This window comes from Heloderma suspectum, chromosome 5, assembly GCF_057233095.1.
Source record: "Heloderma suspectum isolate Gila_16-S chromosome 5, 16-S_ref, whole genome shotgun sequence".
Classification (NCBI taxonomy): domain Eukaryota; kingdom Metazoa; phylum Chordata; class Lepidosauria; order Squamata; family Helodermatidae; genus Heloderma; species Heloderma suspectum.
The window spans coordinates 45132636-45156163 of NC_139462.1; the positions used below are offsets into that span (position 1 = coordinate 45132636).

The following is a 23528-nucleotide window of genomic DNA, read 5'->3' on the forward strand; positions in this document are numbered from 1 at the left end:
CTACTTTTCCTCAATCAAGTTTTCATTGGCTAACATTATAATATCAGAACTGCCTTTCTCATTAAGGAACTATGTTTTATTTTTTATGTTACATGTTTCTGCTATAAATATTAATCTGCAACTATAGCAAGCTCTCTAATGAAACAACTGTAAAATATTAACGCATACGCTTTTGCACTCCACTTATTCTGATTATTTTTTCAAGAACATCATCTTAATGTTAAAAAATCTGGCCAACTTTGGCAGCCACACATGCAACCAATATGCATGGTTGTATGCATATTCCATTCATCTGTGTAGTCCAATTTACATCACATCTGAATATTCTTCAAGAAAAACCATCTACAGCCAAAGAAAACAACACAAAGCCGTACAAATGGTGTTACATACAGACTCAACAGAGTTTTGGACTTATCTCAAGGCCACATTATACATTACACTAAATTACCTACTCCACTCTGATGCTTCCCTTGACAGTTTTTGGAGTTCAAAAGAAAAAAAAAGTTAATTGGTCTAAATAGTGGTTGTGATGGGGGGGGAGCAATAAACTCCCACTTGCCAATTTCATCCTGCATTAGGTCTTAAACTCACACTTGCCAGTTTCCTCCCCCATTCTGGCACTTCCCTTGACCCCGAACTCCAAAAGCGGCAGCTGACCAAGACAGAGCTATTGGGGCAGTCAGGTGTAATTACTGCTGGAGTATGAGTGTACTTACTGTGCAAATGGGATCCTTTTCTAATTATATTTTTCTGCCATTCACAAGTGTGGAAAAAAAAAACCAGCCCCATTTGTGTACTTCTGAAGCACCAATTTGGTTGTTTTTTAAGTTGCAAATGGAAACATTGCGAAGAAAATGGGTAACAAGGAGAGGGGGGTGGAAAGCCAGAAATGTTTCCTTTAGGGACAAGGAACCAAGGGGGGTTGTGCCACAAAGGATGTGAAGATACACGCCAGGAGTGGGCTGGAGGACTAAGGGGGAAATAAGCCACAGCAAGCCGCAGAGTGCCTGATCGTCTGCTGGGAATACCATGGATTAGCGAGCACACAGCCCACCTACTGTGGCTTATTTTCAGGGTGGTTTACTGTGGCATGTGAACCAGCCCACTGAGTACTGTCCAGCAAATCCAAAGAACTAAACTAGGAAATAGCACAGGGTGTGCTTAGGAAGCTGTCTGGACTTTGGCCAAAGAAATGACTTTCCTTAGTTAAAGTGGCACAAGTGTCAATCACAATATCTAAGGGAACCCCAAGAACCTCTCTGGGTTTTCCTTATTAGCTGTGATTTACACTTAAGCCATTGTAACCAAGGAGAGGGATTTGTTGACTTCAACTGCTTTTTTTTTGGAGAAGACTGAAATTTGTAGACTGCATAAGCGGAGTGAAGATGCATAGTGGAATCTAGAAGAGAAAGCAATAATTGTATGCAAAGCTTTCAAAATTGGACAAGCTTCTTTTCCATGATAATATTTCACAAAATGTGGCACTGACTGTAGTGTTTTACGCTTTCTAGCATTTCATGGCAATACATATTTGCCCCTCACAACAGAACTCCAGAAGGCAAGTTCGGATGATGTGCAAATCCTACGTTTAGATGTACGGATCAGATGTATAGCTTAGAAACAGTACTTTTTGTTATACAGATCAGGGATATTCAATTTCTGCATTCTTGAGATACACTCTATTCTTCAGGCACTGTGCGTGCGTGCGTGCGTGCGTGCGTGTGTAATAATCCAACTTTCTCACAAATTGCTAGGCTCTAAAACAAAGTTGGATAAAGCTTGCACAGATGTTGAATTGAGATGGTATGAGGGCTTCAACTGAAGGAGGGGGAGCTGAAAAACAAATGTGCTTCTCGAATATCTTCTCTAGAGGAAAATGAGCAGTGGTCCTTTTGCTTTTCTAAAATGCATAGAAGATAACAATACAAAGTTTATATGGAGTACACATGGAAATTCATCAGTTCTTTTCCTTACAAATTATCAGATTCAAGGATTCAGACCATTCAGACCAAGGATTCAGACCATTAGTCTTCGGATTTGTGGCCAGCTACCATGTGTAGTGTGCCACTGATCGGAAGGAGCAGCATTTACCTAGCCAGTGAAGTACCCTCGCGCTCTGCGCTGGCTTTCCTCATCCAAGCTAGCCTTTGATCTTCCTGGATGGGAAGGTGTATAAAGAGGGATTCCTGTTTCCGTTACATGTTGCTTGAGCAACATGGGTTTCCTGAGCATTTTATTGCTCTTTGTTCCTGCCTCCTGATTTGTCTCTCGGACCTGAATTGCTTTCCATCCTGACTTATGGTTTCTTTACCATTCCTGGTTTCTGGTTCCCAGCAATTCTTAAGACTGCTGCCTGTGGCTCAGCCTTAACAACTTGCTTGGGTCACACATGAGTCACTCCTGGAAATCATAGAATAGTAGGGTTGGAAGGGGCCTACAAGGCCATCGAGTCCAACCCCCTGCTCAATGCAGGAATCCAAGTCAGAGCATCCCCGACAGATGGCTGTCCAGCCTCATCTTGAATGCCTCCAGTGTGGGAGAGCCCACCACCTCCCTAGGTAATTGGTTCCATTGTCGTATTGCTCTAACAGTCAGGAAGTTTTTTCCTGATGTTCAGCCGGAATCTGGCTTCCTGTAAGTTGAGCCCATTATTCCATGTCCTGTACCCTGGGATGATCGAGAAGAGATCCTGGCCTTCCTCTCTGTGACAACCTTTCAAGTCCTTGAAGAACGCTATCATATCTCCCCTCAGTCTTCTCTTCTCAAGGCTAAACATGCCCAGTTCTTTCAGTCTCTCCTCACAGGGCTTTGTTTCCAGTCCCCTGATCATCTTTATTGCCCTCCTCTGAATCCTCTCCAGCTTGTCTGTATCCTTCTTAAAATGTGGTGCCCAGAACTGGATACAGTACTCCAGATGAGGCCTAACCAGTGCTGAGTAGAGGGGAACCAGTACTTCCCAGGATTTGGAAGCTATGCTTCTATTAATGCAGCCCAAAAGAGCATTTGCCTTTTTTGCAGCCACATCACACTGTTGGCTCATATTCAGCTTGTGATCTACAATAATTCCAAAATCCTTCTCGCTTGTAGTGTGGTTGAGCCACGTATCCCCCATCTTGTAACTGTGCATTTGGTTTCTTTTTCCTAGGTGCTGAACTTGGCATTTATCCCTATTAAATGTCATTCTGTTGTTTTCTGCCCAGCGCTCCAGTCTATCAAGATCACTTCAAATTTTGTTTCTGTCTTCCAAGGTATTAGCTATCCCACCCAATTTTGTGCCAACTGCAAATTTGATCAGCATTCGCTGCACCTCCTCCTCCGAGTCATTAATAAAAATGTTGAAGAGCACTGGGCCTGGGACTGAGCCCTGCGGTACCCTGCTCGTTACCTCTCCCCAGTTTGAGAAGAATGAATAGATGTTACGTCAATTAGCTTTCTGGACCCCTGTGACATGCAGCTGCTTCAGAACCTTCAGGCACAAGTGGCAGATCCACAGACAGAGGTACGATCTTTGCAGGCTTAATGCCATGCAGCACCCCTCACATCTGTAGCCCCTGTGATGCTAGGACCCTTTGGAGTATGGCCGTCTTTGCCTGTTCCAGCTCCCCTCCTTGAAAGATTCAACGGTGCCCAAAAGAAATTGTAGGACCTCCCCAACCAGTGCCAGCTATTATTCCAAATATGCCCATCCAATACCTAACAGAACACTGTTAGGTGAGCCAGTTTACAGGGGCTACTCTTGAGTGTATCTCCCCATTATTGGAGAAGGGTGATGCTCTACTGAGGTATTCTGATTAATTTGTACAAGCCCTGACTAGCTTTTTTGGGGGACCTCAATCAAATTCATCTGGCAGAGATGACCCTTCAAGTTTTGTGCCAAGGAACACACCCCTTGTCCCACTATACAGTCCTCACAGGCTATTCTGCCTGTTGCCTATCCCCCAGAGAACATGGGATATCATTTCCTTGGACTTCATTGTCAAGCTCCCACTTCCATGAGGGAACACTCTGATCTTAGTTGTGGTGGATACACAAATCAAAATGGCTCATTTCATTCTAACACAGGCTCTGCCATCAGACTGCCCAATTGTCCCTACTTCAATGGAGCAATGTAAACTCAGACCACAAGTTACAGTTTACCTATCATTTCTGGAAGGCCTTCCCAGAGCTTCTGGGAATACAGGCACACCTGTCCACAGCATACCGTCTACAAATCAGTGAGCAAGCAAAGTGGGTGACTCAGAATCTAGTAGACTACCTCTGCTCCTTTCTCAGCTATCATGAGGATGATTGGGTCTTTCTCTTGCCAATTGTAGAACTCACATACACCTCACACACATCACATGTGCTGGATCAGTTCAATGGCCTATCTAGTCCAGTATTCTGTTCCCACACTGGCCAGCCAGATGCCAATTGGAAGCCCCCAAGTAAATGAGAGTGCAACAGTACCCTCCGCCATGTTCCCCCATGAACGGGAACTGGTATATAGAGACAGACTGCCTCTAATACTGGAGGTAATGTATAACCATCATGATAAGTAGCCATTGATAGCCTTATCCTCCATTAATTTGTCTAATCCTTTTTTTTAAAGCTGTCTAGTTCCAGTTGAATTTTGCCCAAGCAACACAGGCTTCTTGAACTTTGATGTGTTCTTGTATCCTTTGTCCTTTCTTTGGTCCTGACTTCTGGCTAGCTCTTCAGTCTTGCCTCTTGATTTGTCCTTTGGTCCTTACTTCTGGTTTCAACCCTCAGCTCTGATTAGTTGGTACAGCTCATCTCAGATTGCTCCCTATGTCTCAACCCTGACACAAGTGAAACAGGGAGCAAAAATATTTACCACACTTCAGTAGAGTCACTGGAAGCCAACAGAGCTGTTAAGGCAATAGGCTGGATTTGGCCTGCAGATCTCTAGTTGGCCATTTCTGATATAGACCAAACAAGTATACAGATAAGTACAAAACCTGTTTTCCTTAAGTAAGTGCAATAGCAGACACCTACACCTCTACACTGCAGACATAATACTGATGAAGAAAACATGTTTCTAAAGGCAGATCTGCCATATAGGGCACATAAAAGCTTGCCATGGAAGATAAGGTGAGGGAGATTGCAACCAGCAAATCAGTAAAGCACATGTAACCCCCCACACAACCCCCATACACATCATCCTTGGAGGAAACTGTACATAAATTTGTGCATTATGTGCACAAAAAGAAGCACAGAAATTTGTATACAGTCTTCTGCTGCTGATTTTGCAGTTATCCAGATCTGAATACTAATCTATTTTTTTTCTATCTGCAACCAAACACACCTCTCTCATGACCCTGCTGCTTATTTGCAGCAACTTTCCAGCTTATTTGAACATCCAAACATGCAAAATTGCTAATGCACTTGAGAATATCAGCTAGCAGCAACTCATCTGACCAAACTTAAGCCCTGCCTGTACTTTTTATCATGTGTTCATGATGAATAGAGCCATCTGGCCCAATTCTTCGGAATGTAAAACATCTGGGAATTGAGGTAATCACACTGAAAGGAAAGAAATATCTGTGCTTCTATTGTACATGTAGAAAAATGTGTGCAGATAGAAGGAAACTCCTCGTCTCCCACCCCAATGAGAAACACTCGCCACAGCATAACTCGGCATGTGTAAACAAAGCGGGAGAAATCTTCATTAAGTATGGTCCTGTGGGAAAGGCAAGATGATGCAGGGCAAATTATTTCTGTAAGGAATGGAAATCAAATGGTTCAGAATAAAAAAAATCAGGACATTCTACAGTACAGACTTACTCAGCTTACAGATTTACTAACCACTTTAATAATATAACAGCAATTCAGGGTGTTCAGTACAGATTCTGGAATGAGTTAGAAATGGAAAAAAAATGAGCTGTGGTGTTTGTGATGAATGACACAAAATGGCTGTGTACCTGATAAGGCTCACCAACCTGCCAAGAAAGCTAACAAGACAAATATATAAGAGATAACATAAATATGTGCACTATTTCAGGCCCAAAGTATTTTTGGAAAGAAGTCAAGAGGAGTATTTTGATACATTTCTGTTTTAATCCAACGTTTTATTTCAACTGACGAGAATTTAACAGGCATTTAGAAATGCCCAGGCACTAGGAAGAACTCTTTTCTCGTCAATGCAAGGGTGATACAGTAAACTGGATGAGAGTTTAGGAGCGGGAGAGAAATGTTGAAATGCTGGGTTGCAATTCTTCATAGTTGGGCACACATTCAACAATTTAGGACGGACACACTGACGATTGAGGGGAATACTACAGTCTGAAGAGTAAAATATATTTTCCTGCTAAACCACTTTTCAGGCTCATTTAAATTTACTATCATGTAGCCTGCTACCATACTCTTCCATTATGGTCCTGTCAGTCTCAGAAATTAATATAGTGCCAGTTGTGTCTTTTGCTAGATGGAAAGCTTTTTGTTTTAGTAGTGAAAGTAGGGATGCAGATTGTGCTGCTAGTCATTTTTGTTTCAGGTGAAATTAGAATTAATGCTCCATGCTACTGTCATGTCTGTATTCTTTTGTATTAGAAATACACTTGGATATTACCACACTTTATGACCAGAAGGCATCAAATTAATATCACCACCTGAGATCAATATACAAATTACATTATGCTTCTGTCGCATTAGATCTGTTAACACTGATGCTATTGGCAAGTTCCAAACTGCATTTATATTGTGTTAAACTAAAGTTCTTTGGCATTTACATTGGGGAAAGTATTTTTTAAACCTCTTCAAAAAGCCTGCATTATTTCATAGCGTATTGTAAAGTCTTTCTTGAAATTGAATGGGATATTGAAAGGGAGTGCTGCTGTTCAAAGAAAAAGGCATCAAATTCCACTGGGGGGTGGGGGTGGATCCTATCCTGTGTCAATCAATTACAGCTCTATAGAAGAATTTAGAGTTACTGCAGTAATAATAGAAATCATTTGTACAAATCAAGCAAGGATTGTAACCCAGTGTACTTTTAAGGCTCTCTCTTTACATGCACTTTTCCATAATAAATAATTTCATCTTATTTCTCATAAATGTTTTCATTTAGATATTGTTTGCATATTTTCTTATTTTCTTTTAGATACAAGCTGGGGAAAAAACTGTCCAGAAGGTCAATGAACTTTAACCACTAATATGATGAATCTAACTCTTTTCTCAGTTACATCATGCTATAACTCAGTATAGCTGAATGTAAGTGGGATTTTACACTCAATTATAATATAACACTGTTATGAAATTAATGCATAATATATGAGGCAAGGAAATTTGGAAATATGTGAACATGTTTGGGATGGATTTTTGGAGCTGTACATGGATTAGATGCCACTTGGACCATGCCTGAAGAAGATGTCAGTTGTGTGAAGTTTAGCTATAACTCAGGAGCGGTTTTTTACATATACACTTTTCTTCTTTTTTATTTGTTTATTTAATTGTATTTATTTTTATTTTTCACTACATTTTTAAATCATGTACATGTATGTGTGTGTAGATGTATGTGGGTGGGTATGTCATATATATAGGGGGGTGTATGCTTGTGTGTGTAAAAGAGGGGGAGATGTAAATGGGTGGGAGATAGAGGGAGACAGGAAATGGAGATCATTCAGGTATAAAATCAAAAAATATTTTGATAAAATGTGAATAACAAAAAAGTAAAATGAAAATTCAATATTTATCTTCACTACCTTTACACATTAAATGGTCAACTTTTTAACCTATGAACTTTCACAAAGGATAGGTGCACAAGACTTATACAATAATCTACGAAAACCAGGAAAAAAGTATTTAAGAACTATTAAAAGAACTTTTCTTACTTGTAGCCAAGTTGTCGACATACCACAGCTGCATCCTTATCAGACCATCCATCATCACAAATTGTCCCCCACTGGCCATTGATAAAGATCTCCACGCGGCCCTCTTTCTTATTCTCACCATCCATCAATCTGATAGGAGGTCCTGGGAATAAGTAACAGCTGTTAATGCACAGCAGTAGTAGCAAGAACCAGCACCCTAGCTAATTTTCATGACATTCAACAAAAGTTGTCAACTGGGACTCAAGTTCAACAAGCATTCCAGTTTAAATGGCAGTGATGAAAGTATTCACCTCTTTTAACCTGTTCAGCAGATCTATATTTCAAGGTAAAATGCATTTTCTCTCTGATATCTCATGGAAAAAACTCTTTTCTGCCCACTGATTCCACATTGGGTCTCAGATCTGGAAAAGGGAACAGATTTTTCCTATGGGGAAAATTTGATCCCAGAGTCTGTGAAGAAGACTTCGGAATCACACATGGAAATAGTCTCATGCAAATCTTTGTTGTGTCACAACAACACATGATTACAATCTACTGTGCACAGCTAAGCCACTAAAGGTGCAATCTTACGCATGCTAAATCTTACGCATGTTTGGAGAATCCTACCTCAATGGAGAACGTAGGGCAGAGCCAAAATACGTCACACATCAAGTATCTGTTGCCAGAGCGTACCACTCCAGATGGCAAGTGGGGATCACAGGACTGGGCTCTACCATTCATGCACAAAACTCAAAGGTTGGGCAGAAGTTTAGACTAGAACTTTCTGCATGACATTCTAGCTTTGTACGTGCATGGACTTTTATTTCCACAGGGGTAAAGTCTAGAGCCCAGGAGAAGATGCATACTGTGACTGCTCCAATCGGGCCCCTCCCAGGCCTATGATTTGATGTAGTCACTTTGTTTGGCACTTTGTTTCTTGATATATGTGTCTTACACGTGCCTCTGTTTGAAGCTTTTCAATCGTGCTACCAAACTTTTCCTGAGTGAAGGGAAATTGAAAACCAGGACTAGCTGAATTACACTCTTATCTTCTCTCACAAAGAGGATGGCAGACTGCCAACTCCCAAAGGCCTTTGCAGCCGAAGGTTGAGCATAACTACACAATGATCTCATCAACACAATCAAATCATTTCCCTCTGATCTTACATTTCCTCAGAAGTTTAGCAGGTCTTTTGCAGTTAAGAATTTATTATTTGTGCACAATGGCACACATTACCTTTTTCTAATAAACAATAGAGTAGCCAGCAACTGTTCTGCATATCAAAATGATATGTAGGACACGCCATTTGTGCCTTTTAATGTGTTTTCTTCTAACCTATTATAAACATTTAACAGCACGATCCTATACATGTCTACTCAGAAGTAAGTCCTGCTGAGTTCAATGGGACTGAGACAACTCCCACCATTGGTCATGCTGGCTGCGACTGATGGGAGTTGGAGTCCAACAACATCCGGAAAGCCACAGCTTACCCATCCCTGGGGTCTAGGATTGCAGCTTTAGCCTATGGAGGCTGAGTATATCCAGACTGACTTGAGCTCATGTTGTTTCATTACATACCCAGCACACAACTCAAGCTACATTTATGCAAAGTAGCATTTGGCCACAGTGTAGTGCATGTAGTCCAAGCTGTAAACTGACCACAGGATGAAGCGGTTACATAGAACTGCTTCAATATGAGAGAGGCTGTACTCATAGCACATCCCTAACACACTATCGATTGCACCCTCAGTGATTGGAAGCCCCCGAAGGAGGCTGGAGGAACCTCAGGATAACTCGTACCCTGGCCTCTCCAGTCTCCTCCCCTCCCAGCCTAGTGGAACCTTTCTTCCTCCTCTGAGGTTGTTTTTCTGACCTCAGAGGGCAGCCCGGCACAATTCTTTCTGTGCTGCTGGCTGTGAGGGGGCAGGGAGGAGGGTCAGATCTCCAATTCCCTCTTCCAAGGTTGGAGTGCTGCCTCCAACCTCGGAAGGGGGAATCCGAACAATCCTATGGTCCCTGGCATGCTCACCCAGGGACCATAGGATTGCCTCTAAAATGACCATGTAAATTGGTACTCATTAGGAAGCAACCCTGCACATTGTCTGCAAATGTTAAATCCCACCAATAAAAGGAATGGCTGGCATTTTAGTAGAGGCAGAATCCTGAACATATGGCCTGGGCCATTTTAGTCTGATCCAGAAAACCAATTCTTATCCTCTTATGAATGTTTGCACAAATTTAGCCTTAGTAGCCTTAATTTTATACAACTGTATTGTCCCATTTCTCCTTAATGCAACTCCTTTTTAAAAAAATCTTGCTTAAATTTCAGAAATAATATATCCATTGAGATTCAGTTCATCCAAAAATATTACAATAGATAACAAATGGGTTAATCCTCCAGTTACTGCAATCTTCATTTAATTTAGTTGCTTTGCTCTTCTACATGAGCCTTGGTTAATGGAAGTCAGGCTGCAATAGCATCAGTGCTTAGGATTGCATGCAAAAAGGCCTAAATTTTCACCCCGGGTCAATCTACACAGGGAATTTAATGCGGTTCTGCAATAGTGAAATAGTGTGATATTGCATTAGTGCAATAGTCATAATTGACTTGTACTGGGTAATAACTCATTCTCCACCAATGCAGTGACCAAGGGTGCAGATAGCAGGGGGTTCATAGCACAATAACGCATCTTTGGTGGTATGACAGTGCACAACTTTCTATCAACGTAAGCAGAGCACACTTCTGAAGACAAATGGTGGATGCCAGGGAAGAGGGGTGGGGTAAACTACAGGGAGGTAATTCATCTCTTCTATTATTATGATGATGATTTATTACATTTCTATACCACCCCATAGCCGAAGCTCTCTGGGTGGTTTACAAAAGTTAAAATTTCCTGAGCAGGGAAGTATAGAAAGGGGCAGGGAGCAAGCCTCTCTCATTCCCTGAGCAGCACCTATGCAGTTGATAACATTCAGTTCTACTCGCAGGACTCTGTCCACCCAACCCTGAAGTATGGTGGTTTCAAGTGCTGTTTGACCTGTGAAAGCGGGTTTTTAGGTAGTGTATACTCTGCTTTTCTTGTTCTGTGTGCTGCTGACAGACCAAAGTGATTTTATGAAAATCCGGATATAACCAGAAAATGCTTCTGAAACAGTTTCCATGTAGATTGGGTTCCTGTTGTTGTCATCATCTAGAAACACTTCTTTTGCAAGAATACAGTTTCAGTGTAGGCTCTCCTCATATTACTTGGGTAGTAATACAGGATATTAGCTATAAAAGACTGCATATTTTATTGTCAACCAACTTGTTACTATTTGGAAGATTTGTTGACAAGTATAAAACTAATACAGCTCTCAGTTACCTATAGGGAATTTTACTATATGGATGTATTTAACCATACCAGACCTTTTCTGCTCAGGTTAGGTTCCACTCTGTCATGAGCACAGATGCTTTGTGAACAGGGACCATAATATGAATTCCCGTTATTTCTAGTTTGAAATTTCCCATTCCTAGGAAATACACTTTGTCTTATTCACACAGAAATACTGTTTACATTATACTGTTGGGATAATAAAACCTTTGGGAAACTGGGAAGTGTAAAAGGATAGCAATGAAAAGAGATGCCAGGGGAGAGTAGAAATATGACTGTGGAAATAAATTTAGCAAAAAGTGCATAATTGCAAGTTCGAATGGAACCCTAGTTCAATAATATTACAATCTTTTCAATCCTAAAATATTTTTGACAATGAAAACCAAGATTTGTTTAACAGTATGCGGTAAGTTTCTGCTTCATTGACTACGCTAAAGCCTTTGATTGTGTGGATCACAACAAACTGTGGCAAATTCTTAAAGAGATGGGAGTACCAGACCACCTTACCTGTCTCCTGAGAAACCTGTACGAGGGTCAAGAAGCAACAGTAAGAACCGGACATGGAACAACCGATTGGTTCAAAATTGGGAAAGGAGTACGACAAGGCTGCATATTGTCGCCCTGCTTATTTAACTTATATGCAGAGTACATCATGAGAAACGCCAGGTTGGAGGAATCACAGGTCGGAATTAAGATTGCTGGGAGAATTATCAACAACCTTAGATACGCAGACGATACCACCCTAATGGCAGAAAGTGAAGAAGATCTAAAGAGCCTCTTGTTGAGGGTGATAGCGGAGAGTGCAAAAGCTGGTTTGAAACTCAACATTAAAAAAATGAAGATCATGGCATCTGGCCCCATCACTTCGTGGCATATAGAAGGGGAAGGAATGGAAGCAGTGACAGATTTTATTTTCTTGGGCTCCAAGATCACCGCAGACGGTGACTGTAGCCATGAAATTAAAAGACGCTTGCTCCTTGGGAGGAAAGCTATGGCAAACCTAGACAGCATAGTAAGAAGCAGAGACATCACCTTGCCAACAAAGGTTTGTATAATCAAAGCTATGGTTTTCCCAGTAGCAACGTATGGCTGTGCGAGCTGGACTATAAGGAAGGCTGAGCACCAAAGAATCGATGCTTTCGAACTGTGGTGCTGGAGAAGACTCTTGGGAGTCCCCTGGACTGCAAGGAGGTCAAATCAGCCAATCCTAAATGAAATCAACCCTGAGTGCTCATTGGAAGGACAGATGCTGAAGCTGAAGCTCAAATATTTTGGCCACCTAATGCAAAGAGAAAAGTCACTGGAAAAGACCCTGATGCTGGGAAAGATTAAAGGCAACAGGAGAAGGGGACGGCAGAGGATGAGATGGCTAGATAGCATCACCGATGCAATGGATATGACACTCCGGGAGAGAGCGGAGGACAGGAAGGCCTGGCGTGCTATGGTCCATGGGGTCACGAAGAGTCGGACACAACTTAACTACTGAACAACAACAAATGCAGTAAGTTACACTGTTGGTGTGGTTATAGGAGTTGTTTACAAGTTCTTCCTTAGGTTGAAAAACTGGATGCAATTCTTAAGTTACAAATTAAGCTGCCTAATTTTCATTACTGCATACTTTTCTTTCTCATGAAAATGCTACTATTTGACTACTGCCATTTCCTATCTCAAGGATGACACCTATTTCTTTTGTGCTTAGGAGCAGGGATGAGAAATGAGGTCAACCATTTCCACTAGGATTTTTTAGATGCCTGAAGCTGGCTCTTCAGCTACATTATACATATGAAGTTGCCGTATACCCAGTCAGATGTTTGATCCATCTTGCTCAGTACTGTCTACCTTCAGTGACAGCAGGTCTCCAAGGCCTCAGGTATGGGTCTTTCCCAGTCTTTCCCACTCATGCTGCCTGACATGCTTAATGCAGGGGTGTTGAACCTTTCAGCCCAAGAGCCCAATTCCATTTCGGTAAAGCTTTTCTGGTCAGCACTCCAGTAGTGGGCAGAGCCAAGGGCAAAAGGGGCAAGGCCAAAAATACCAGCATATTTCTACATAACATTCTCATTGACAATAACTTAAGCCGTAGGAGAGGCATTTCAACTTTTTGCACTTTAGGAAAAAGTGCGCAAGCTGGGAAACCACCATATGGTTGGGAGAAAGGTGGTGGGGTCAAAGGAAGGGGGCATAGCCATCTGGGGAACCATGAAGGGATGGATTGGGACCCAGGTGGGCCAGATTTGATCCACAGGGCTGAGGTTCAACACTTTAATGGGAGATGTCAGGATTTTAACATGGGATCTCTGTGTGCCAATTATGTGCTCTATCTTGTAATGTACAACCATGGCCCCTCCCAACCACTTCCCATATTATGATTTTCACTCTGCAAGCTTTCCTGAAAGTCATACCTATGAGGAGGATTGATAGATATGCCTACTTATAAATCAAGCTTGGATACATGGAGAGTAGTTGTGTATATGCATCTTTATATCACATGCTCTTCCATATGCACTGCTGTCCACAATCATGTGACGGTCTTACAGTTTCACACAGGCTGAAGTAACAAGGAAACAGATCCTATTCCAGGGCTGTATATTCTGAAGAAGGGGCACAACACACACACACACACACACACCCCTTTTGTATATGCTGAGCACACCCCAAGTAGGCTGCAGCTCACCAGTTCCTTCAGGTTCATCTTGTTCCTCCATAAGCCACATCTAGCTTAAATTCGTATTCACAGCCAATACTGTGGCCAGGATCCAAAGAGCTAACTTAAGCCACGCTCACAGGCTTGGGTGTGCCCAGAAGACATTTTGACTTTGTTTCCTCTGAACAGCAGACCTCCAAGCCTTATCACAAGCTGCTTGCAAAATCCCCTCAGTTTCAGAAAAGGTTTGCCATGTGGCATGGCAGGCTGATGTGCAAGAACAGCAACTCCAAAACACCCTTGTGCTCCATTGGTTCTTTGGATGCAGGCTTGAGTCTAAAAAGAGTGACTTACCCAGTGAGACTCTGTGGCTGTCATTATCTCGATAGCAGCTTATTCTGATATCTTCCTGGTGGCTGCAGTCATGCTTTCCCCACTCCCTCTTTGGACACTGGAGGACAGCAGCTTCCTTTCCTGAGCAGCTGACATCATCCAGCCAGATTGGTCCAGTATTTTCTTCTAGGTAATGTTCTGAGATACTTTTCCCATTCCTGTTTACACACAAGTTAGTGTGCATATTGTAAACCAAGTATAATTGGTCAATATCAAAGAAAGGAAATAAGATTTTCTGTAACAACAAACAATTTCAATGCACACACACCCAAAAATGCCACAATAGGACTAAGTTCATGCTCATAAAATCTATTTTATTTTGAGCAAATATTGTGCAGGGTCCACCACCATTAAATAAACCTTGCTGCCAAAATCCATGGATGTATTAGTTTAGCAAGGACCTAATTCCACAGAGCATTTAACCACATACCTAACATTATATGTAGAATTCTGGAATTCTGGATTTCATACTCTGACACTGAAGCCTGCTACAGATGTAATGCTGTTGACTGCTTAACCATGTGCACTCCCTCTCTTCATTCTTTCTGCTTCACCTAACCACAGTTAAACACTAAGGGCTAAACTATATGCTACATTAAATGTGTAGTGCGTAGGTGATAATAACTTTTATTTTACTTTCATGAAAAGACACAGGGCCCTGATCCAAGTAGGGGGGTGTTAAACCTTCCCACCCAACCACATTTTTTCTTTAAATTCACCTCCCCCACCACCACAAGTGGGGTTTTAAAAAACAACAATCCTCCATTGGGGTATTTTAAAAACGACTTACCATGGTTAACATTATTAATTAAGCACAGTGTTAATCATGGTAAGAGCCAGCCAGGGTTCCCGCTTAACACAAGTTCTAAAACTTTGGAATCCACACACCACAAATGAGAAGGTTGTTGGAAAGAGTATACAGTCCTACAGATCAGTCCAGTTTGCTTAACATGGCAAAGTGATCACCAATCCAGACCCCACATGAACCAACCCCAATTATTATGTCAATTTCCTTTTCTTTCTTTACATTAGCACCTCCCTGTTCCGCTGGTTATTCAGACATTTTTCCAGCAGAACTGTTTTCAGACATATGGACTGCTGAACATGAAACTGGGCTGGTCTGCATGATCACCATGGGTTAAACAAGCCATGGGGACTTGTTTAAACTGTGATGCGTGCTGGGTGCCATTTGCTTTATCACCTGGTGGGTGTGGCTTGTTGTGTCATTCAAACCCAGAGGGCGTAGTTTGTTGGAGGGGGAAACAACCCTCAAATAATTCATGGGCTGTTGTTGTTGTTTGGGGGGGGCATCCTGCTCCAACAAGCCATATCGCCTGGGTTTGGACAACATGACAAACCATGGCCAGCTGGGTGCCCACAGGTGCCATGCAAAAATGGCACCTACGGGTGCCCAGCACAACATGATAGCCCCCGTGGGTAAATTAACCCTTGGTGGGCTGTCATGTCATGTGAACCAGCTCACTGTTAGGAAAATAATGATTCAATTAATAAAGTGTACCTTTTTCCCAATCCAGAGAGGACTACAAAACTAGATTATAATTTATGTTTTTCTTCTAAGGCATTGCAAAAATTGCTTAATAAATAGATCTAAATCAGGCCCTTTTCCACACCTGTTTCTTGTAACTTGTTTCTGGTTAACTTGTGCTGTGCGTAAATATGCTTCTCGAGGGACAGCATATGAAACTGATTGGGGTTCAACCATGAAGCAAAGAAGCGAAGCAGGCCCCTGTGAAATTCTGCACAATACATGGAAGCGTTTCACAGTTATCAGCATTGCTACGCAAAGCGATTAGCAGCTTCACATAAATTGACCTTACTTGAAGCCCAGCTGCCGACAAACCACTTGTGTGTTCAGTTCAGTCCACCCGTCATCACAGATTGTGCCCCATTGTCCACTATGAAGGACTTCCAGACGTCCCTCGTGGCTGCCTTTCCCGCCTGCTAGTCTGATTGCACCATCTGTGGCATTAAAAATAAGAGCCAGTCCTGCTTAACAGACAGCCAGTGGGGGAAAGTAACTGCACTATAAAAATTACTGCACTGGAACAGTTATAAGGCTAGATGATGGTTATGTGCAATGTTTAAAAAGAAAATGGAAGGAGAGAGGAACCCCAATACCTGCACGCCTCTTGTTTTTCCTTTTATACAGCTTCATTACCCAGTAATTAAAACAAGCCTTAACCAGAAGGCCAGAAATGCATTGGAGAGTTATCAACATTTCAGTGCACTTGTTATTTGTAATTAGTCTTACCCTAGCACCTCCGCGTTATGACTGTTAGAGCAATATAAAAGACATGGTTCCTAGTCCCAGAGGCTCATAATCTATATTGGACAGAAGTTCATGGAGGAAAAAGACAAAGTTATGTCTGTGGAAAATCACTAGCTTAACCCATCCCTTTCTTTCTACAACCCATTCTATTAATGCCCACACAAGTGAGAGCCCTGCCCTCTGTCCCCCACATCTGCCTCACGCTGAAGGTCTGTAGTTGGATTAACTAAGATACAGAACAGTAGGTTACAAAAACTGGAAACTTTTGCAGAACAATTAGCAGAGTGCTTTTCTGTCTGGAAACTCAGCTCCCTGGGTTCCTTTAACATTCTCCATAGTTTAGAATAATTACTCCCTTATAGTTCAGAATAAGCTACTCCTTTATAGTAATTAATTTTACTTTCCAGCTCTTGGAAAGTTTAGAATACTGGTAAAATGCAACCAGTAGGAAAGTATTCTAGACTTTCCTACAGCTGGAAAGAACACAATGCTATCTGTACTCTGGAAGACCTTTAGGATGACTACAAGATGTGCTAAATAGGAGTTAGGGAGAACATGCATGTGCAACTGTGCATGTGTGAAGGACTCTTTTCCCTGTGGGAGAAGAGCATATGATTTATGAGACATATGGAGCCCTAGAGTATGGTTCAGCATCAATATACATTTATTAGTCTACACTGTTCCTTTTCTATTCCAGTTCCACCCAACCCACCTGCCTATACAAGCCATTTCATAGATTAACTGACAGCAAATGTATGTTTGTGATTACATGTATATGCTGCAGGAAACCAAAGCCAATTCCAGCTCTCTGTCATGTGTATCCAGATAAATACAGATGTTTGCAAACACATGCATATATTACACTTTTGCATGTACATATAAAGCATCCCATGTACACAAATTAAAATGTCATGCATAAGGAGCCCTCAGTCCACAACTCTTATCTCTGTTTTAATGTTACATGAATGTTAATGGCCTGTGGTCAACATTAAAAAGTAGTCATGGATATATTACCATTCCTAACAATACAGTTGTAACTCAAGCAATACAGGATAGTTACTGCTCATAAAGAATGTCTTTTTGAAGTTATCTCCACTGTATATATTCTGTTCTATCCTGAAGTACATGTTATGGTTAAGTAAATTAGGATCTAGTCTTTTAATGTATATTAAGCATTTCTGTGCACATATGACATACACATGGAAGATATTCCTCCCACACACTAAGGGATTTCTCCTACTATCTTGCTGTAGTACTACAAAAGACACTCACAACCAATGTTCATAACCAGTACCCTTTATACTGCTAGCCTTTTGGCAATCTAGTTCCCCTGCTGTCTACCTGCTAGAGGTGTGCAGGAAACGCCTGCATCTTCTTTGTGGCCACAGTTGTGTTCTTGCCAGGAGCTCTTTAGACACTGTTCTATAGACAGCTCATTTCCTGTACAACGCACTTCATCCAGTAGCACAGGACCCAAGCCTTCTCCAAAATAAGCCTGGCTCCATGCCTTGGCAACTCCCCTGTCCAAATATAATAAACAAATAGAATTACTGATTACAAAAAATTAAGGGTTTGAAACTGCTAAAATCAATTAACAATAAACTACCAGGACAACTAACATTTAAAAGCCCCATCATATGCTGTCAAATGCCTGGGAGTGGAGGAAAAGCTTAACATGGCACTGAAAAGATGTTGGTGCCAGGAGGACCTCATTGAGAAGAGCTCTCCACCATCAGGAGGGCACCACTTAGAAGGGCCTCTCCCTTGTTGCCATCCTTTGAACCTCCCTCAGAGGAGGCACTGTGTAGGAGAGCCTCAGATGCTGATCATAGTGTACAAGTTGTTCAAACCAGGAGAGGTGGTCCATCAGGTATTGTGATCCTAAGCCATCTAAGGCTTATTGCTTGTTCTTTATGATATTGCATAGGTATACAGCAAAAGAAAGAAAACCATAGATCAAAGATGTTTGAGAAATCAAAGATCATCATCACTCTGTGGTGAGGAAGTAGATTGGTTTGTGAAGGACCCTATTGGGCTGCAAGAACACAAGAAGAGCCATGCTGGATCAGACCAAAGGTCCATCTAGTCTAGCATTTTGTTCACACAGAGCCTGTGTGAAACTGTCCCTCCTGCTTGTGTTCCATGATGTATATAGCATACTGCCCCTGATACTGGAGGTAGGATATAGCCATCAGGACTAGTAACCTACCTTATTCTCCATGAATTTGTCTAATCCAAATTGGTGCCCATCACTATATCTTGCGGTAGCGAATTCCATAGTTCAACTACGCGCTGTGTGAAGAAGTGCTTCCTTTTATCTGTCCTGAATCTCCCACCAATCAGCTTCATGGGATGATCCCGGGTTCTAGTATTATGAGAGAGGGAGAAAAAAATTCTCCCTATTCACATTTCCCAAACCATGCATAGTTTTGTAGACCTCTATCATGTCTCCCCTTACTTGCCTTTTTCTAAGCTAAACAATCCCAGCTGTTGTAACATTTCCACATAGGAGAATTGTTCTATCCCCTTGATCATCAAGGATTTAGGCTATATTATCTTCAGATCCCCTTCTTCTAGTCCCAGGATTCTATATGCTCTACTGAGAATATGTCTGTAATGCACAGAAGCTAGAAATTCAAATTATATAATGGACCATTTAAAAAAAAATACAGGAAGTATTTAATTAGATGAGCAGTATTCTCTCCTTGTCACTGGAGAACTATTACTGGTGGGTTTTATTGCACAGTAATGCCAAATGAAAGCTGTGAAAGGGCAGGAAGGTTATTGCCAAGAGGTTTTATATTACAGTTTGAAGAGCATTTCCAGCTAGTTTAACCGAGATGATGCACATAGGTCAGCTTCTCTCCCTAGTCCTAAGCCATCCCTGGCCGTTATACCTATTATTTTTCCTCTCTTGGGCTGAATCTACACAAAGCAGTTATACCGTTATCACACCATTATCATAGCTATTGGTACACATGACATCAATGGGCATCAATAGTTATGATAACGGTATAACTGCTATGTGTAGATTCAGCCTTGGTAAATTTCAACCCAGGGATAATAAGTCTACCTGCTAAGGCATCTTGCTGTTTTTGAGATCACAGGCCTATAGGCTCATATAAAAACATTTGGGTAGGGAGTATTTAATGACAGCTATCATTTACTAAACATAAGGAAGAGAAGCAAGCTAGTCAACCTCTCAAGTTAAAAAAACACAACACTACAAACATAACTTTAAGGCAAATGTAATTTCACTTTAACACAGCCCTTCCCAAACTGGTGCCCTCCAGATGTGTTGGAGAGCAATTCCCATCATTTCCATCTTTATCTTGCTTGATGTTTTCTTTAATATTCATTTTTTGTCCATTTCAAACATCCTAGTATGAAGACAGAATGAGCCAAAAAGCAGCAATACTATTTATTTGTCCATTCATTTGTTTTAATTGGACTACCTAATTAAGGATGCAATTGTATGCATGTTTAGACAGAATAAAGTCCTAGAGTTCCCAGCATGCGCCACCCTAAAACACTGATATCCAACCTTTGGTCCAGCAGACCCACAAGGCAACTTCCAATAAAAACAAAATTCAATAAAAATAACATCTAAAGAATGTTTAATAGACTTAAAACTTTAAAAGTTCACCACATATTTGTTACAACAGTCCAGCAGCTAAAGGCCTTCATCTTGTGTGCATTGAACTTAAACTTACCCTCATCTAGCATATTACTGATTCCTAATGTCAGTGCATGGAATCCACTGTCATATCCAGATCAGAAAAGGAGAGACAGAGTTGTGTTCATCAGCACACTGATGAGATCTTATCCCAAATCCTCTTAAAGCACAATCCTATGCATGTTTAGGCAGAAAAAAGTCCTATAACTCCCAGCATTCTTCAGCAAGCATTTTGCAGTGTTAGCCAGGGAATGCTGGGAGTTGTAGGGCCTTTTTCTGTCTAAACATGCATAAGATTGCACCCTTATTATCTCTTTCAGCTGTGTCATATAGATGTTAAAGAGCATGGGAGACAAGAAGGAATTCTATGCTGTCCTAAACAATAATTCCCACAGTGTTAAGCACCTTCTGGTACCTTCCAGCCAGGTAGGAGTAGTACTACTGCTGCAAAGCAGTACCACCTACCCTCATAGCAGTCAGGCAGACCAGAAGAAGACCTGCATAGCGATAACACTTGCTGTTTGAGCAATGATGTTTCTATTCTACCAGGATTTTAATGTATTTTTAACATGTTGACATGTGTTATATTTATATTTATTTTGATGTTTGTGTTTTATCTTGTTTCTCTAAATTACCCCAGAAGCTTGCTGAAGGGTGGCAATTATATATTTTTTTTCATGCAAGTGAATACATAATACATACATACATAACAAGAAGTTGAAGAGACTGGCCTATAGTTACCTATATCTGAGAAATCTAAGGAGGGTTTTTCTAATACAGGTCTTTTCTAATAAACGTCTTATCACTGCTTCTTTCAAAGTGGTGGAGATTACTCAATCCCTTAGCCAAGCACTGATCCTCTCATAGACGGTGCTGGCAAATCTCTGCAGGCTAGCTTTAATCAGCCAAGTGGGACAGGGTTCAGGTAATAGGGAAAACCTCTCCAAGAACTCTGTACAGATCCTTGGCTGACAAAATGTCAGGTAACTCATTCAGGAGAACAGGACTGGCAACTGATACCCGCATTTCTGCCAGTACAGTACCTGTAGCCAATGTGAAATCCAGGGCAGAACAACTCTGAGTGACTTTATCCATCTTACAAATACGTCACAATGGGCTACCTAGGTAGTGCAGGGATTCTAGGTCCTATAAGGATCATTAGCACATGATCTGACATAATTGCTCTTGTGAGTTCTGCCTGTGCGAATAGCAATTATGACAATGTGTCACATCTTTTCTATTCTTATATGTTATTGGAGAGAGAAGGAAAATACAACATGCAGCTACCCTTTTCACCTAAATACTGATCATAACGTTTAGTTCCACCTCAAGAAGGTCAACGGACTCTGTCTCTGTTAAAGTGGCGCCATTGGTTCAGTTATTATCACCCCCACTTTGAAACATAAAGTATGCATTTGGATTTGCTTGGACATCGTTATTCGTTAGTTGTTCACAACTGAATATAAAATATATCGGGGGGGGGGGGCGGTAAACTAACCCAAGGCCAAGCTGTCTGCAGACTACCTCAGCATCAGCATCATCCCATTGGTCATCGCAGATAGTTCCCCACTGACCAGCATGGAACACCTCAACTCTTCCTTCATGAGCACTGTTCCCATCAACCAGCCGGACTGGGATAAAATCAGCGGCTGAGGAGAAAACAAATTATGAGAAAAATGAAGCTTTCATTTTCCAATTACTAGTGATCAAATGCTACCAAATGAATGGGGAAAACATTCTAATAACAACTTTGTCCAGTAGACCTGGAGCATTAATAACTTCTGTAGCTTCAGGGTAGGTATTTCAATGGCAGAAAGGGAAAACAAGTACTCCACATGTCATAAGCTTGATGGATAGCAGGGGAACACATCAACAGTGCTCTTCCCTTATTGCAGAATAAAAAATACAGGCACATCATTTCGAGCAGTGGCCATCCTGATGCCTCTGGGAAGCATTCTCAACAATGGTTATCACTGAGCAGGGCCTAGGTTGAGCTCTTCCCAGAGTTGTGTTCATGGAATAATTGCAATTGCTGACATGGGATTTCCCACAAAAGTATGACTGATAATAAAGGGGTTGCAGAGGAAGCATGGGGAAATGAGCCCTAACAATATGAGGAATGAATCATGGAGCGCTAGCATCAGAGCAGAGGTTTGTATATTTACACATCAAGGGTGCAGACCTTTTTAAAAAAAGATATCACAGAGCTGGAAAATGGACAGAAAATGGCAACCAAAATGATCAAAGGGTTAGAACACCTTCCCCGTGGAAAAAAAAACTAAAGTGTTTGGGAGTTTTTAGTTTCCAAAAAGGCTAACTAAGGGAGGGTGGGATAACATGATAGGGGTTTATAAAATTATGCATGATGTGTAGACCATCTTTCTCCATTCTCTCATAATACTAGAACACCCAATGAAACTGTTTGGCAGTAGATTCAGGATGGACTAAAGAAAGCATTTCTTCAAACAATGCCTAATTAACTGATGGTGATGGACACCAGCTTAGATGGCTTCAAAATCCCCAGGAATTTGCACTCATGGCAATGCAAATTAGTACAGGTTCAAATGTAGTGATACAGTTAGGGATATGCCAAGCCACCCCTGGCCGGGTTCTCCGGGCACCCACCCAGCCCCTGCCCCCACTCATTGGTCCCTGGACCATGCTCGAGCCCGTCCTGTGCTCGGCAAGCAGCCCACACTCACCATTTTTTGGAAAATAAAATGGCAATCACAAAAGTGCACATATTTGTGCATGCATGAAAATGCGCATTTTCACACATATGCAACTATGTGCATTTTCACATATGCAAATATGCACATTCACAAAAATGCTAATTTTCACATACACAAATATGCGCATTCGCAAAAGGCACATTTTCGCACAGAAGCAAATATGAGCATTTTTGCAACTGCCATTTTATTTTTCAAAAAATGATGACCATGGAGCTCAATAAGGCCACCAAGGTGAATGCGGGTGCCTCACTGAGTATGGGCAGGGGGTCTGCGGGGGCAGGGGCTCGGTGAGCAGGGTTTGGAGGTGTGGGCAGGGAGGGTCCGCCAGATTCTCAGATGGAATTGGGCATCCGCGCCATCTCTAGATGTAGTATTAATTGAATATAATCCAGTTAGTTAAATAAATTGCACAGTGACCTCTCCATATCATCTCCAATACAAATTTTGCATCCCCCTGGCCAGGAGATGTCCAAGCTGTCCCCACACCAGAATTTTGACATCTACTGGCTGAGGGGGTGGGGGAGGTAAGGGACTCAAGTTATATTTTGGATGAGATGGAAATTCAGAGGAACAGGAAGCATGAGGCCCTTGTGGTTCCTGCTCTGCTTGGAACAAA

General features: G+C 41.6%; 1 protein-coding gene across 1 annotated transcript in view; it reads right to left on the minus strand.

Moving 5' to 3' along the window:
- Positions 1-23528, minus strand: part of PRSS12 (serine protease 12) — an 82888-nt gene that overhangs the window by 28197 nt on the left and 31163 nt on the right. The window contains exons 4-8 of the mRNA XM_084855908.1: positions 21679-21829; positions 17846-18024; positions 16053-16194; positions 14176-14372; positions 7827-7968 (exon numbers count right to left, since the gene is read on the minus strand). Coding sequence (XP_084712034.1) covers positions 7827-7968; positions 14176-14372; positions 16053-16194; positions 17846-18024; positions 21679-21829 — 811 coding nt within the window. The remainder of the gene's footprint in view (positions 1-7826; positions 7969-14175; positions 14373-16052; positions 16195-17845; positions 18025-21678; positions 21830-23528) is intronic.